This window comes from Stomoxys calcitrans, chromosome 3, assembly GCF_963082655.1.
Source record: "Stomoxys calcitrans chromosome 3, idStoCalc2.1, whole genome shotgun sequence".
In the NCBI taxonomy this organism is placed as follows: domain Eukaryota; kingdom Metazoa; phylum Arthropoda; class Insecta; order Diptera; family Muscidae; genus Stomoxys; species Stomoxys calcitrans.
The window spans coordinates 197,942,445-197,959,953 of NC_081554.1; the positions used below are offsets into that span (position 1 = coordinate 197,942,445).

Genomic DNA, 17,509 nt, shown 5'->3' on the forward strand with positions numbered 1-17,509 from the left:
TATCAGGCCGCAGGGATTTTATATAGAAGCAAATTAAATGAAATTAATAAAAGAAAATTAACAAGTAACAAGTAAAAACGTCCTAAGTTCGACCGGGCCGAATCTTATATACCCTCCACCATGGATCGCATTTGTCGAGTTCTTTTCCCGGTATCTCTTTTTAGGCAAACAAAGAGTAAAGGAAAATAATTGCTATGCTATTAGAGCTTTATCAAGTAATGGTCCGATGCGGACCATAATTGAACCGAATATTGATCACCATAGTAGTAGTCGTTGTGTAAATGTCAGCCAATTCGAATAAGAATTGCGCCCTTAGAGGCTCAAGAAGTAAAATAGGGAGATCGGTTGTATGGGAGCTGTATGTGGCTATAGACCGATTTAGACCATATTTAACATGTATGTTGAAGGCGGATGGGAGAAGCCATTGTACAAAATTCAGCCAAATAGGATAATAATTGCGCCCTCTAGCGGCTCAAGAAGTCAAGTTCCCATATCGGCAGCTATATCAGGTGTAAGAATTGCTACGGTATTTCAGTTATTCCATGTTATGAACCGATTGGGGTTTGGCTATTGATGACCAAAGTAGAATTAATTGTGCGAAATTTCAGCCAAATCGGATAAGAATTGTTCCCTCTAGAGGCTCAAGAAGTATAATCGATAGAGTGTTTAACATGAGAACTACATTAGGTTATGAACCGATTTGAACTATACTTGGCTCAGTTGTTAGAAGTTAGAACCGAACCCTTCGTGCAAAATTTCAGCCAAATTGGATAATAATGTGCCCTCTAGCGGCTCAAGAAGTCAACATCCGAAATCGGTTTATCTGTGAGCTACATTAGGTTATAAACAGATATGGAACATGCTTGACACAGTGGTTGATGGTCAAACCAATACACATCATGCAAAATTTCAGCCAAATCGGGTAATAATTGCGCCCTCTAGCAGCTCAAGAAGTCAAGATCCGAGATCGATTTATATGGAAGCTATATCAGGTTATGAACCGATTTGACACTTATTTATCACAGTTATTGAAAATCAAAATAAAACACATGGTGCAAAAGTTCAGCCGAATAGGTTAAGAACTACGCCCTCGAGAGGCTCAAAAAGTCAAGATTCGAGATCGGTTTATATGGCAGCTATAACAAAACATGAACCGATTTGGCCCATTAACAATCCCAATTGTTAAAGGGCCAACAATTGACTTAAGACAATTCACTATTTCAAATTTCAGCGAATCGGATAATCGCAACATAAATATCGATAGTATCGATACTATTGTTAATTTCCCATCACCATTTCACATTCCCATCATCACATTTCAAACGAAAATGAGAAGTAAAAATCAGGAGATCGTTTTATATAGAAGCAATATCAATGCACAGACCAAATAGAACCAAGGTAAGTAAAGTCAATTGGAAGTCGATGAGTGAAATCATTGTAGGAAATGTTAGTCTTATCGGATGAAAATTGCGCCCTCTATAGGCGCAATGTTTCTTAAAGGATTCGTTCAGCGTCGGGTTGCTTATTTTTGTTTAGTTTTGCAAAAAACTAAACTTTAGCCATAGTATCCATCGGAAATATATCAATCGATATTCAGTCAAAAAATTAAATATCGATAGTGCCATCGATATTTACCAGCTCTACTTCAGAACCTTAATCGGCAGACTGGTCTATACGACAACTATATCTAAATATAGTCCAATCTGAATTATATTTGAGTCGGATGTCGGGAAGCTTAAAACAACTCACTGTTTTTTATTCGGGTAATAAATGCAGCTTCTATGGTTTTCAGACCCTAAATCTATATGGCAGCTATATCTAAAATAAAAAATAGCTGGCCAACCCAACCTAATCTACCGTCATCATTGCAGTTGATGTAAACTTTTTGGCGAAGGCAACTTACGATGCGTTACAGTTTTGCGACTAAAGGTTTTCGATTGATCCCATTTAGAAAACCCTTGTTACCCTTTCTAAAAAATTGCGCTCTTAGATATCTTTTAAATGTTCTTTCTTTCTCATTATTTTATTTTAACGAAAATTGTGTTGCCACAGAAATCTTGATATCGAGAGCTAGTCATTACCATAAGACACAATCCATGTTGACTCTTTTATGAAAAAGTGCTTTGCGTTTCTAATTTGTAGTCCGAAACTAGATATAGTCCGTCTCTAATCATAAAAACAAAATATAAATCAAGCCAACATTTTTGTAAAAATTGTCTTTGTGTTTTTGTTTCTATCAAAAAACGTTTCGCAATTACTCTAGTGCGTACTAAAATCCAGTCTTTCCTATTCGTGTATCAAAACATTGCTTCTTGCACAAACAGGTCAGTTAGCCAAATGATGATGTATAGTTCAGCCCATAGCAAATATCAAAATCCTAAAAACAATACAACAACAGCAAAACAAAAACAAATATAGAATTTATAATTAACATCTGTTTGTATTTGAAACTACGATAAATCCTAAAATAGCGGTTGCGTAGTGCAAGACCACTAAAGCAACAGCATTGCCAATACACACATCCACTATAAAGTGGACTTACCAAAATGTATGACGAACCAAAATACTAGTACACCCTCGCCCACATTCACTTTCACTACAGAATAGGAAGGGAGTATTTTTATTATTGAACCCCACTGCTTTTGTCCAACTCCCCCTTAAAGTCATTAATGGGGAAGAGAGAAGGGTGTTCTAACAGGTTAACAGGTGTAGTGTTGAGTTTCGCGAACAAAACATATGTACGATAGACATATTTGTAAGTACGAACTTTAGCAAATGATATGACTATTCAATGTTTAATTATACACTCAGTTTGCCTGCCCTCTCTCACTCTCAGTTTACACAAAAGCCTTCTGCATTTTTCGATTTTTTTGTCATTATCTAACGTAGCTACAGGAACATTATTCAATGGCTGCGTGTTTATATCTGTTTGATGTTGTTGTTTTGGTTGTTGTTGCTGTTATGCTGTGCTCTTCAGCCCCTAATCATTACATAGCAGTGTTGATAACATCGTTTATTATGGAAATGCTGCATATTGAAAAGATTTTCTTTGATAATAAACGCATGTTGCTTGAATTCATTGAACCATTTACACGATGACAAAGAAACCAACAGATACTTTGTGTAAATAAGATGCTTTAAAAGATTTTAGAACTTGAAATAGTATGTTCAGTCTCATATTTACGTACAACTCAAAGCTTCTTATTAGAAACCACAGAGAACCATCCATATTCATTCAAGCAGAGTGGTCATTTCAAAAGAAGGCTTAACTTTAATTCTAATTTCTAAGGCAAGGACGCTAGTCGCCAGCCCAAACAATATATATATTGCGTATTGAACTTACTTTAAATAAATATAAAGAAATGGGGGAACCGAATTTTGGCAACAAATTATTAGGTTTACCAAATTTCAACATTTAACTTTTCAAAAAAAAAATACCAGCAAAAAGGCATTAAGTTCGGCCGAGCCGAACTTTGGATACCCACCATCTCGGCTATATATGTCAATCCCACTTCGTCACAATCTGTTGAAAATGTGATAACTTAAGCACCCAAAGTCGGCACGGACATTGAGTGGTCTAATATATATGTCACTATTCAATTTTGTAGAACAAAATATTGGTCTTTTTGGCAGATATATTCAATTATAAACCGATCTGAACCATATTAAGGTCAGATATCGTGAGCCACAGAAAAACTCACTGTTGCAAATTTCAGCGAAATTGGGTAATAAATAAAGCTTTTATGGGATTCAGTCCCCTTATCGGCAGATAGGTCTATATGGCAGCTATATCTAAATATAGTCCGATCTGAACCAATTTTAGGTCGGATGTAGGGAGGTCTTAACCTACTCACTGTTTCAAATTTCAGCGGATGAAAAATAAAGTTTTTATGGGCATTAGACCCTTTATAGGAAAATCGGTCTATATAGCAGCTATATCCAAATATGGTCCGACTTGGCCCGTTCAAGAACCTAACCAGCATGCATTAAAAAGACGCATCTGTGCCAAATTTCAACTCAATATCTCAATTTTTGAAGGCTCTAGAGTGATTACAACAGACGGACGGACAGACGGATAGACGGACAGACACACGGACATCGTTAAAACGTCTTAGAATTTTACGACGATCCGAAATATATATACTTTGTAGGGTCGGAATACACCCCCTATCCCACAGTGGTGGGAAAAAATCTTTGGATTGGAGAAAACTGAAAGACTGAAATTAAACAAGTAAAAGCGTGCTAAGTTTGGCCGGGTCCAATCTTTATCATCTATGGTGGAGGATATACCACCATAGATGATATTTGTCGAATTCTTTTCTTGATATCTCTTTTTAGGCAAACAAAGGATCCAAGATCGGTTTATATGGCAGCTATATCAAAACATGGAGCGATATAGCCTATTTACAATCTCAACCGACCTACACTTATAAGAAGTATTATTTGTGCAAAATTTCAAGCGGCTAGCTTACTTCTTCGAAAGTTAGCGTGCTTTCGACAGACAGACGGACGGACGGAAGGACATGGCTAGGTTGACTTAGACGAATATTTCGAGGAGTTACAAACAGAATGACGAAATCAGTATACCCCCATCCTATGGTGGAGGGTATAAAAAAAACATATATATGGAATTTTAATAAACAGAAAGAAAAACCCCCCAAAATATATTTAAAATAAAGAAATAGCATTTTCTTAGTATAAAATCAAAAAATAAAGAGGACTAAAAACATTTAAACAGAACGGAGATGATAATTGCAAGCAAAACTTCCGGGAAGCTGAATTTTCTCTTGAAACCCCCCACTTTTCCTATGATTTCTTATCTGTTTTGTTTGAAGAATTCCAAACAAATTGAATCTTTCTGCATAATAATTATTGTGTAACGACAATAATGTTTTGCTTCGTTTATATAAAAATATACATTCCTTGTTTACCCACATTTTCCTGAAAACAAATAGCCCATGTCTCTTTGGATTGACGCAATCAAGCTCAATACCAAGTTCTTCTGTTGTTGTCAGCAACTGTCATTACTGATGAACAAACAATTAGCTGGATTTAGTTAGCATGCTGGCCTATTAAACAGATCTTCTAATTTCTCTATAGTTTTACAGATGTAGAAACCAGCAGACCATCATAACCAGGGACGAACTTAAGGCAAAATACAAAATTGTTATGGCCTCCCAAAATAAAGACTTCCAAATATTTGTTTGGAATCAATTCAAGCAATTTCAGCAAAACATGTTGCTACTGCTGCTACTGTCCATCTGCAAGTGGCAACAGCCCCAGGAAATTCCTGAACATTCTCCAAACACGCACATCAACAGATTGTAATTTGAGTTGATTCCATACATCCTCCTCTATGGCAGAGCATGGGAGTACAATGCAAATGTTGTCAGTTTGTAGCTTATTTGCTATTTGTTGCTTAAACTGTTTTGGCATATCGAAATGAATGAAGGCATCCCTAAATTAGAATAGACAATGAGAATGTTTTCTTTTCTTACTTACGACAGGGTAATTTTCATTAATTTTAAATGACAACAGAGTGACAGAGAGTAAATATCTTGGAAAGAGATTGAACCAAAGATTATCGTAGGGTAGATTTCTATCTAATGCAAATGGGCTATGCTCAACATTAGAATTGGATACTGTTGTATACAAATTCAGGGTTTGATTCAACGAAGCGTATAGTTAATATTAATTATTGGGGTTTATTGGGAGAGACAGGCCATGGAAACTGTCATTTTTATTAATAATTTTATTATTGATGGAGCGACGAAACAAAGTTTATAAACACCCTTTTTTATTGTCTCAAAGGAACAAATTAATTTCATACCCTTCTTTATTTAGTGCAAACGTGGCGTATGATTAATGTAAGTTTTTGGGGCAAGAAATTTATTCCAATTTATTTATTTCAAAACATCACATAAGTAAAAATATCATGGACACCAAAGAAATACAGACAAAACAATTGGAGTAGGAGAAAAAATCGCATGTGCTATAGAAACACTATCAAACCATATTTAAGGCTGCATCATGGCTTACTAATAGGAGATTGTTGGAAGGGACATTAAGGATTTCAATATGTGGCGATTTAAATAGTCACAAATAAGAGAAAAAACAAGTAAGAGGAATTCATTTCGGTCAAACGTTCGATATACATTAACCATACAGCGAATTCAGGTAATAAATGTGCATTTTATGGGCTAAAGACCTTTTATAGGAGATCAGTACACGTGGCAACTACATCTAAACATAGACCGATCTAAACCATGTTGAAGAACAGGTAATAAATACATCTTTTATAGATCCATGAAGTAGAATCGGGAGATCTGTATAGATGACCGCTCTGAACCATACGTTACACGGTATGAATGTCGAGGATCCCAGCACAATTCCTATGTCAAGGTAAGTCGAAGGCCATATAACGAATGTTATCCAATCCTTACACCTCAGATAAGTACCGGGTTGACTAGGTCTATAGAGACTGGATACGTAATATCCTTAGGATAAGCCACATGCTAAGGATGGATGAATTTTTGGCCTCAAAGTGGGGCGTATCCTCCAAGAGCATTTTATTGCCACTCTTATGGGCGAACAGACATAGATCTGCCCATTTGCGAGGAAGACGATGGTTGGCCAATTTAAGGAGCCACTTTTGGGCCAGAAGGATTTCGATTGTAAGAATGTCATATACTTGGTAGCGACCATTGATAGGAAATTGAACTGAGAAGGCTCACAAATGTTAGATATTATGTAGATAGACCGTAAGCTTCTAATGGCGCCGGAATCTGAAGTTAGTCCACTGGCTCTTGATTAGGCCAATACCAACTTACGCCTCAGAAGTTTGGTGGACGGCGATGAAGATATAGTGCAACATAAGGAAATTGTAATATGTTCAGAGAACAAGTCGTATTGGTCTAAGCGGGATGATGATGACAACGCCTACAAAGACACTGGAAACTATTCCGACCTTACAAATTTTTCATGTCCGCCTATGATGCTGAACGCCTGGGTTCGAATCGTGGCGAAAATATCAGAAAAACATTTTCAACAGTGGTTTTCCCCTGCTAATGCTGGCAACGTTTGTGAGGTACTATGCCATGTAAAACTTCTCTCCAAAGTGGTGTCGCACTGCGGCACGCCGTTCGGACTCGGCTATAAAAAGAAGGCCCTTTATCATTGAGCTTAAAACTTGAATCGGACTGCACGCATTGATATGTGAGAAGTTTGCCCCAGTTCCTTAGTGAATGTTCATAAGCAAAATTTGCATTTGCAAACTGGCCATCAGGAATATAACAACCAGGACGGTAAGATCACGAATAGTCTTAGAGATAACGGAGGAAATTAACGCTTTATTAGAGGATGGCATAATACGCATCGCTTAGTTGCCGGGCCATAACAGAGTAAAAGAAAACAAAAGGGCAGACTAGTAGGCCACAGGGCCCAGAGGACTGCCATCAGTTAACTTTGTGAATCCGAAGCCTTTCGGGGCGATTCAACATGGGTAAAGAACGTGCATATAGCACATGTGGATTGAGAACAGTGAAGACGTTAGTAGGGCGACGAAAACGCAATGGGGAGATCCGATTCATGAGAGGATGAGGCTATTACTGAGGTCAAAAGGCATTCTGTATCAATACGGGTCGTATAGGACAACGGGAGCACTTAGGCCGAATAGGTGCGGCTAGTGGCAACGTGTGTAGGTCATGTGGGGAAGCTGAAATTTCTCATGTCAATGCCCGGATTTCGTAACTAAAAGACCATGACCCTTAGGTGCGGATACGATACTAGACTTGATCCGGTTTGGGGACATAGAATGGAAACGGTTAAGAATATTCTTGGGCGATACTTTTCGGATTTGTCTAAATTTTTCTTACATTTGTCTAAGCTAGTAAAAAATGTTCAGGCCTTAGTATCTTTCTTCCGATTTAACGTATTTCATACATCAGGATATTTGAGACGTCCAATCTCTCTTTTTGTACTCCTACGATCACTTCTCTTGTGTTTTCACTGAAAAGTTATCTAGCTATGAAGCAAGAAAATGATAAATGCAGTATGATTCGAACGGCACGGTGGCCAGGGTTCCTGAACTACAGTGTCGAAATAGGAACACTATATGAGCATTCAGACGCGACACTGCGATATCAAAGACTAAGAGGGCTATGTAAATAAAGGGAGGGTACTCAAATCAATTGAAGACGTACAACGTCAATGCCAGGTCAATGCCATTTGAACTCTACACATTTTCATTGGCTCTTGACTTTTTGAGCCAATTAGCTTAAAGAAAAGGAAAGATTGACTTACCTTAATGTGGTGCAAAATTTAAAACTTTGTTTGCTTTAAACCTCTTCCATTAACCTTAAATGCAAATATATCCATTTGATTCTTTAACACAGTTGGCATTTAAGGCATTTCTGCCCACAGACAAAAATAACACCACCAGTGTTAAAGTGACATTTGTTAGAATTTGTTAAATTCATGTCCCCCAAACCAGTCAACGAGATGCTGGTCATTCCCTAATAATTTCGCTGGTGTATAACCCAGTTGTTTTGCCCGTTATATTCTTAAAAATACATAATTTTTTGTGGTAGACACAGAGGGGACCGAAATTCAAAAAGAATTTTCCTTTTCGGAGGAACATTGACCTTTTTGTTCACCCGCACAAAGAAAGACACCAAAAAGGATAAGAGGATAAAAGCTTGTACATTTTTGTATGGAAAAGGTGTGTGTGCGTCTTCGTTTTTAGTGTATAAGTGCCTAAGGGCCATAATGTGCGAAAACTAAGTAAAGTGTATCATAAAGGTAAAATATGATAACAGCCCAAAAATAAGCCCATAAATGTAAAATAAACATAAACCTCAGCAATAATAACAACAACAAGTCGTCCTAAAGCAACAACAAAACAAGTCGTTTTCTTTACTCCGTCTGTTGCTTTTGATGGAAGTCAAAAAGGAAGAGGTAGAAGTGGTACATAAGGAAAATCGCCATAAGGGGTTAATGCTGTTAGTTACAGCTGTTCAGACGCAATAAACAATTAAGGGTATAAAAGCAAAGGGGGAAACAGAATATCCCTTTAACCATACTCAAATCCATTAAGAGCTATTTTACACAACATTACAGAAAACTAGAAACTTAAATTCAGAAAATATTTTGAATGCAAAGACAAAAAATATGAATTTGATGTCTTTTAAAAACAAAAAAAAAACATTTCGATTTCATAAAGAAAAATAATGGTTTTGAATCCGAATTTTAAGGAATTTCGGTTCTATTACAGCAAAAAATGCATTAAATTCGTTTCTATTACTCATACGTCTAGCTGTCTAATTTCTCAGATAAGTTTATCATACGCCTTGGTGATCATGAAAATAAAAATTACTCATTCGCTAACTACTCTATTAGCTTATACCTATATCAGTGACGGATGAACCACCACATTTGTAATTATTACCAAAAGCCCATGAGCTTGCAAGAGATTATTTTCTTCTGTGCGTACAAAATAATGTGTAGTAGTATGTGTATTTTTGCCTATCCCTGGCCTACATGAACAAATGCATGACAAGTCAAAACGGACTACATTCGGGCCGTAACTACATTGGGTTATGCTAAAAATTATATTTTTTATAAACTAAGTTCATATTTGAGTTATTTTGAAGATAACAAATCGGGAAACGAGTAAGAAAATCATATTTCCTATATATGAGGGCTTTACCTGTTTATTGCACAAACACTAAGACTTATTAATACCCAAGAAGAAAGATCGCCAGATCGGTTTATAATAGAGCTGGCAAACTATCGATAATCGCAACATTCCATATTTCTAATAAAAAATATCAATAGCACCGATACTATCGTTAATTTCACATCACCTATACTTTGAACGAACATTAGATGTACAAAGCAGGATATCGGTTTATATAGCAGCAATATCAATGCACGAACCAAATAAAACAAATTTCAATTGGAGATTGGAGTTTAGCCCAATCGGATGAAAATTGTGCCCTCTATAGGTGCAATATATTTTACACTGAATGTATCCTTTCAGTGTGGGATCGCTTATCTCTCTGGAGGCTTGCTACCAGGTCGTTATTCCTTACCAGCAGTTGAATTGGAAAATAATGTTGAGGAGAGAATCAAAAGGGGACTGAATGCGCTTTACTCTTGACGAATTTAGAAAGGAAGGAGTTTGAGACTAGACCAGAGTCGGTCCACTGATGTATGTTACTGTTGTTGTAGCTACATTTTCATTTGGAGGTGCCGACCCTCGTCAAGCTCCTGTAGGTGAGCAAGCTCGTTCCGATCAAAAGGACCGATCGCCGCTGACACAGGGTGGCCATTGATTATTAAAAGGTGGCAATAACTAGCCTTGTCATATCGAGCACCTCTCACTGAGACTCTCCACTCCATACCGCTGATTGTCCGCAACTGCCGTTGCAGCTACTCCGTATGGCGCATTCCACTATCCGCAATAAAGGACGCTAAGCCTTACCAGACTCACTTAGACAATTTTTTAAATAATGAACACCACACAGATCGGACCTTAATGTTGCAGCCTGTTAGTACTCAGGATAGACCGATTTCCACCAATGGGTGCTTGGCATGGATCGCGCCTGGGTAGGGTTGTTCTTCCCGATAGTGAATACAGGTTATCGCGGCAGAAATCGTGATGAGGAAGAAATTCTCCGAGGGAGACCTTGAGTGCGATACTTAAATTGAGGCCTTTGCACTTATACCCGGACGCTAAGCTTCTCGTGACAGTAGGTTAGGTTAGGATAGGCAATAGTGGCAGTCCTTTACCGACTCCTCTCTACAGAATGAACACCACACAGATCGGACCTCAATGTTCCAGCCTGTATGGTGCTCAGGTTAGACCGATTTCCACCTATGGGTGCTTGGCACGGATCGGACCTGGATAGGGTGCGTCTTCCCGATAGTGAATACAGGTTATCGCGGCTGAAATCGGGTTGAAGAGGAATTCTCCAAGGGAGACCTTGACTGTGTTACTTAAATTGAGACCTTTGCACTTGTACGTGGAATGCGCTGCCCTAAGACTGAAGAAATTAGAAACATGGCACTCATCGGCATTCGCCTATGTGGCATAGGCGACACGACGCGACGTGCTATGTGCCGGCCCAATCTTCTTATTGTCCTACCGGAGAGGGAGCTTAGGGCTGGAGGCATCCCGCACTTCTTGGGTCCCTCTGTTTACATGGGTGAGTCCAAGCCGAATAGGGAAACCGGGACAGGGGTGTTTTTTGAGTTCCTAGTGGTGACTTTCAGGCTGATATTGATCCCGGGTCAGGAGCGGTGGCCCTGTCACGATATAGTTACGGATAGTCACGCGCCGATGAAGGTTCTGGCTGCGGGTCATGTGAGGTCAAGGTGGTGAGGTCGTCGGGAGGTGAGGTCATTGGGAGTTGCTAGGCGTTTGGGAGCTGCCACCAAGGAATGGAGGGGAATACCGACCAACTTGCCAAGTTTGAATAGCATATGGATTCTGGGTATTCTAAGCCGATGGTGAGCCACCCCTTGGCACCCTGGCTGTTTGGGATGATGCATGCCTATTGCGACGAACACGAAGACTTGGCGTGGCCTGGCGCTGAGTGCTGCAGAATGGTGAAGGCCCTGAGGTTCTCGGGAACGAGGACGTCAATTGTCCTGTGGCTGACGAAAAATACGACCTTAGCTGCTGACATTGCCGTGGGGTCGAGACGAGGAGAATTTGTGCAAGGAGATTTCTTCTTGCCCCGCATTGGCGGAGAGACGGCACACAGTGCGATAGAATCGAAAAATCTAGTAAAAAATATGTCATAGAAGAACGGATAAAGACAGCTCTTTGAAATTTCATATGGTTGGGGCTGAGGGAGATAGTGGCCCTAGGTTGTCCGGGCGCCTTTGCCAGGGCCCTAAAATTAATCACCTCAGCATTTCGGAAAATTGTTTGGGCTGCCAAATCTTCGAAAAAATTCAATCCAATCTCAATATCACCTCAGCTCTAACCATATCAAGAGTTATCTCTATCCATTCTCAAATGCCAATTTTTTTAATATTTGTTTGTTTGATTTTATTCCAATGTGCGGCATAGGATTATGGATGAACGCCTCTTATCATCTTTAAGGCACTCGACCCTCTTGTCATTCTCGTACTTCGTAAGTATGCTGGTGGGGTGTAACTACAGTCGATGATTTTTTTCAGTTTCTACGTGTCAGAGTACGCTATATCTACGCTATCTTATTTCATCTCTTTTACAATGCACCAAGAGTCTCCAAGTTAAGCGTCTGGCAACTACGATTGATAGGCGATTGTCCTTTAACCTAACTTACATCAGTTAGAAGTATTTGTGCAAAATTTGGAGTGCCTAGCTTTATTCGTTTGAAAGTTATTCTGCTTTCGACAAACAGACGGACGGAGGACGGCTGAAAATGGCTACATTATTGACAAGTTAGTGTACCCCCTTCCTATCGTGAAGGTACTAATCATAAGAACCATTCCTAATAAAGGAATAAAGGATTTTTTTTTTTAAATTTTATTGAAATTAAAAAAAAAATCCACAGAACTTTATCGACATATTTTATGTGTGTTTAATTTCAAAATATTCATACGCCCCATGGTGCAATAACTGATTTACACACAACATACGCCTTAATGCACATACAAATTTAAATCACTCATTCGCCTAGGAGTCCTCGCATTATGCCACACTTGCCAGCCATTCTCAGAGTATTAAAATACAAACTGCACAAACCTTACACATGCTGCATTCTTAACAAAATTCCCAGCACTTTCCTCCCTCTGTAGTCGAGATGACAACTATTCTCCCTCATTAACAATGGTATTCAAACCATTGACCAAATGGTTACTTACTTAAATCGCTCACCAGGAGAAAAGAAAGGCATGACCATTAAATGGATAATGACAAAATTGCGCTTAACAATATCAGCGCAATCGCAATTAAGAACATTTTTCAATTAAATCTCCACAAATGTTTACCCCTCCATTAAGCAGATGTGACTATGTGAAATTCCATAGACAGTGATTACCATTTCGTTTTCTTTGCCATTTCATTTTCAGATTTCAAATGTTAAAGCACAACACCCAAGAGAAGATAGCAGCAAAAGGTAATCTAAATGACAGCACAAAAGGAGCAACAGTTGTAAACACATCAAATACGGTTTGCTGAGGCATATCTTAACTTTTCTAATGTATGCAGCTCGTGCTTCACAATTTGCCAAAACCATTACCATGGCTTGCAGTGTGCAAAAACAACCTTCGGCAAATCCTTTGCCAAAAGGCTCCTCTTCATCGGCAGGGCCCACAACACCGAAACCCAAAATTCCTGGCGCTCCCAGGGGTTCATTGCCCACGGATATGGTGGCCCAGCCGCCGTTGGAGTTTCAATGGCCCCCACCCATACCGGTGTCGACACACACCAATAATGTGAGGCTAAATATGATGAATCAGGACCCCAAGGATCTGCACACCGCCCGAGCAATGATCGAAGAACTTAGATCTAAGGTTAGATTTCAAGCGGAACATATCATGAAATGGAGAAAGGCCTATGCTCTGCAGGTGAGTTCCTTACCTCATTCCCTTATGATGTCTATGAAATTTAATCTGTCTGTCTTCTCAGGTCCAACAACAGTACCGCTATCAAAAGGAGAAGAGTGATCAAATGAATGCCTTAACGTCTCAACTGCTACTGCTCGAATCCCGCTTGAAGCGTAAACAAAAACAAATCTCCAGTCTTTTACAACATCGCGAGATGACGATACAAAGACAGCAGAAAATCATAGATACCCTCTCCACACGCTTGGTCGAGCATGGCCTGGAAACGATCGATGCAAGTTACGCCACCGAATTGGATTCGCTCAATGACTCCGACTCTGCTGTGGTGCTCGAGGACATGGACTCCGATACCAATATGACTCTCATAGGTGGTGGCATACGAAGAAAAGGCTCCAGCGGCGGCAGTGGCGGTGGCTCCTGCTCCCTGGGAGGCTCGGGAGGAGATGGCATCACCGTTGCCCGTTCCATATCAGATGCCATTGAGACGAGTCTCAACAAATATGGTGTTGTGCGGCGCAATAACTGTTTCTTGCGTAGACCCGAAATTCTTGAGACTGTTTATTCCGTAGAAGAAGACCCCGAACCCACGTCTGATGTGGCCGAGAAGAGGGACAAATTTAAGCAAAGATCTGAAAAGGCTTTAAGCTCCAGTTCCACCGAAGGCCAATTGGACACTGTGGACATAGCAACACCTCCCGGCTCAACCACCAATGGGTCAATACCCCTGACAACCGTTACCATAACCGCTCCCGAAGATTTAACCAAAGACAGAGATCAACCTCCCTCCTCACCCAATTCAGATGGCTTCACCACCGCCTTGGTTATGCGTGTGCCTCAACTGCAAAGAAATGCCAAATCTATGGAGGATCAACAGCGCTCCATGAGCAAAGAAGACGAAGAACAAAATGGCGAACAGCCTGTGAAATCACAAAACCCTATGACTAATTACAATCGCGTCATGTCCAACCATCGCTCGGTGACCAAACCCAAAGATGTCAAATATAAACGCATCAACAAGGCAAAGTCCAAGAGCCTGGAAGAGCTAAGGGGTCGCTTAAAAAATCTGGTGGAAAAGGTCGATCCGGTATTGGGCGGTTCGGTATACTCTCCCAATGTCATACCGCAAACAGCCCAGTCCTATGCGTGACAATTGCCCCCCAATGAGAATGCTTGTGCAACCACGCCCTCTTCCATGAATAATACACCCTCCAGAAGTAATGAGTTCTCCCAGATTAATCGAGAACGCAAACCCACCTCCGAGGTGTCTCTGGCCTTGGCTGTAATGTCGGTGGCCAAGCACGCTGGGCCAAAACGTTCGCTGACCTTGCCACGCATATTGGTGCCACAGGCAGCCCTGCACAATAGCGGCAATGGTTCGGCTGGATCTGGAACGGGTGGGGGCAGTCGTAGCAGTTTCTAGCAATTAAAGAAATTTTTCATTCGTAATTGTGATAAAAAAGTGAGAGAATAAAAGATTTTCAAGATGATTTTTTGTGTAAAAAACTATTAAAAAACTGATAATAACGATTACTAATTTTTTGTTTAACAAAATTTTGTGTAATTTTCTTTTCATTTTGTAAGAAAAAAAACTCAATTTAGTTGGTATTTGATTTCTTAAAATAAAAAAATAAACATTAATCTTATATAGAATTTATTTTCTTTTTTGTTTGTGTTTTTTATTTTATTTTTAGTTTTTGTTACGACACTTGAAATGCCATCAAAACTTCCTAAGGGACTTGCGTTGACAAGGATAGCTTGAAGAAGGGTCCAGTAAGAAGCCAATTCTGTGTTTGTGACATATTCGCCATTAATTTTTCTTTCCCTCTATGCCCCTTTTTATGGTTGAAGTTTCAATCAGTGGAAACTCTAGCAAAAGCCAGTCCAAGAAACATTAAATTAAGGAACAATGGGGACACTCCTCACATACTAATGTCCGATTCAAATATTAGCTCCTTTTATAGTCGAGTTTAAATGGATTGCATAACCAATGTCGCCAACACTGCTTATGAATAACCAATGCTGCAAGTTTTTCTGATGTTCTCAACAGCATTTGAGACCCAGAATCTCGCAGTTTTTACCATGGACCGCACTGTTAGTCGCATATATCTTTTGCAGATTTGAATATAGTCTAAGTATCACATGTCGATATCGGAGGTCGAATTGAATCCTCCCTCAGTATTCGATTCCTCTTCTCATTATCTTGATTCTTCCTTCATTCTGACAATATTTCCGTTCTAATGTACCATAAGCTCCTTTCTTATTTTCTTGACTTTTATTATTGGCCAATCCAATCTTAGCCTGTTGCTTGTGTTTGTGAGCACGTTTACAACCGTAAGTGTCGTGTCAGCACTATACCAGTTCACACTTTCCATTTCCACAAGAAACAAAAATTTCCATTTCCACAAGAAACAAAAGCTTGGTTTCTGGATCTACAAAGCTTCAATCTATTCCTGCAGAAAATGATGGACGGATGGAAGAAAGGATAGAAACAAGGAAGGATGGATGTATGGAGAAAAGGATGGAAGGAAGTAAGGATTTGCAGGAAGAATGAAAAAAAGGAAGGAGAATAAGCATGTAAGGAGGGTTGATGGAAAAAAGGTGGGTGGCAAGAGGGATCCAAGGAAGGATGGATTGATGGAAGGAAGGTTTGAAAAAGGATGGAAGGAAGGAAGGAAGGAAGGAAGGAAGGAAGGAAGGAAGGATTGAAGGATGGAAGGATGGAAGGATGGAAGGATGGAAGGATGGAAGGATGGAAGGATGGAAGGATGGAAGGAAGGATGGAAGGAAGGATGGAAGGAAGGATGGAAGGAAGGATGGAAGGAAGGATGGAAGGAAGAATAGAAGGAAGGATGGAAGAAAGGATGGAAGGAAGGAAGAATGGAAGGAATGATGGAAGGAAGGATGGAAGGAATGATGGAAGGAAGGATGGAAGGAAGGATGGAGGAAGGATGGAAGGAAGGAAGGATGGAAGGAAGGATGGAAAGAAGGATGGAAGGAAGGATGGAAGGAAGGATGGAAGGAAGGATGGAAGGAAGGATGGAAAGAAGGATGGAAGGAAGGATGGAAGGAAGGATGGAAGGAAGGATGGAAGGAAGGATGGAAGGAAGGATGAAAGGAAGGATGGATGGAAGGATGGAAGGAAGGATGGAAGGAAGGATGGAAGGAAGGATGGAAGGAAGGATGGAAGGCAGGATGGAAGGATGGACGGATGGAAGGATGGACGGATGGAAGGATGGAAGGAAGGATGGAAGGAAGGATGGAAGGAAGGATGGAAGGATGGAAGGATGGAAGGAGGGAAGGATGGAAGGAAGGATGGAAGGAAGGATGGAAGGAAGGATGGAAGGAAGGATGGAAGGAAGGATGGAAGGAAGGATGGAAGGAAGGATGGAAGGAAGGAAGGATGGAAGGAAGGATGGAAGGAAGGATGGAAGGATGGAAGGATGGAAGGAAGGATGGAAGGATGGAAGGATGGATGGAAGGATGGAAGGATGGAAGGAAGGATGGAAGGATGGAAGGATGGAAGGATGGAAGGAAGGATGGAAGGAAGGATGGATGGATGGAAGGAAGGATGGAAGGAAGGATGGAAGGAAGGAAGGATGGAAGGATGGAAGGATGGAAGGAAGGATGGAAGGAAGGATGGAAGGAAGGATGGAAGGAAGGATGGAAGGAAGGATGGAAGGAAGGATGGAAGGAAGGATGGAAGGAAGGATAGAAGGAAGGATGGAAGGAAGGATGGAAGGAAGGGTGGAAGGAAGGGTGGAAGGATGGAAGGAAGGATGGAAGGAAGGATGGAAGGAAGGATGGAAGGAAGGATGGAAGGAAGGATGGAAGGAAGGATGGAAGGAAGGATGGAAGGAAGGATGGAAGGAAGGATGGAAGGAAGGATGGAAGGAAGGATGGAAGGAAGGATGGAAGGATGGAAGGATGGAAGGATGGAAGGAAGGATGGA

General features: G+C 40.2%; 1 protein-coding gene and 1 long non-coding RNA gene across 3 annotated transcripts in view; one reads left to right on the forward strand and one right to left on the reverse strand.

The window, feature by feature from the left end:
* The window catches only part of LOC106088283 (uncharacterized), a 129,052-nt gene extending 113,886 nt beyond the window's left edge, over positions 1 to 15,166 (forward strand). For both annotated transcript variants that reach the window (XM_059365996.1, XM_013253719.2), the window contains 2 exons: positions 13,066 to 13,563; positions 13,625 to 15,166. In XM_059365996.1, coding sequence (XP_059221979.1) covers positions 13,195 to 13,563; positions 13,625 to 14,707 — 1,452 coding nt within the window. In that variant the 5' untranslated portion in view covers positions 13,066 to 13,194 and the 3' untranslated portion in view covers positions 14,708 to 15,166. The remainder of the gene's footprint in view (positions 1 to 13,065; positions 13,564 to 13,624) is intronic.
* LOC131996374 (uncharacterized) overlaps positions 1 to 17,509 on the reverse strand; it is a 204,047-nt gene that overhangs the window by 159,594 nt on the left and 26,944 nt on the right. The window lies entirely within an intron of this gene.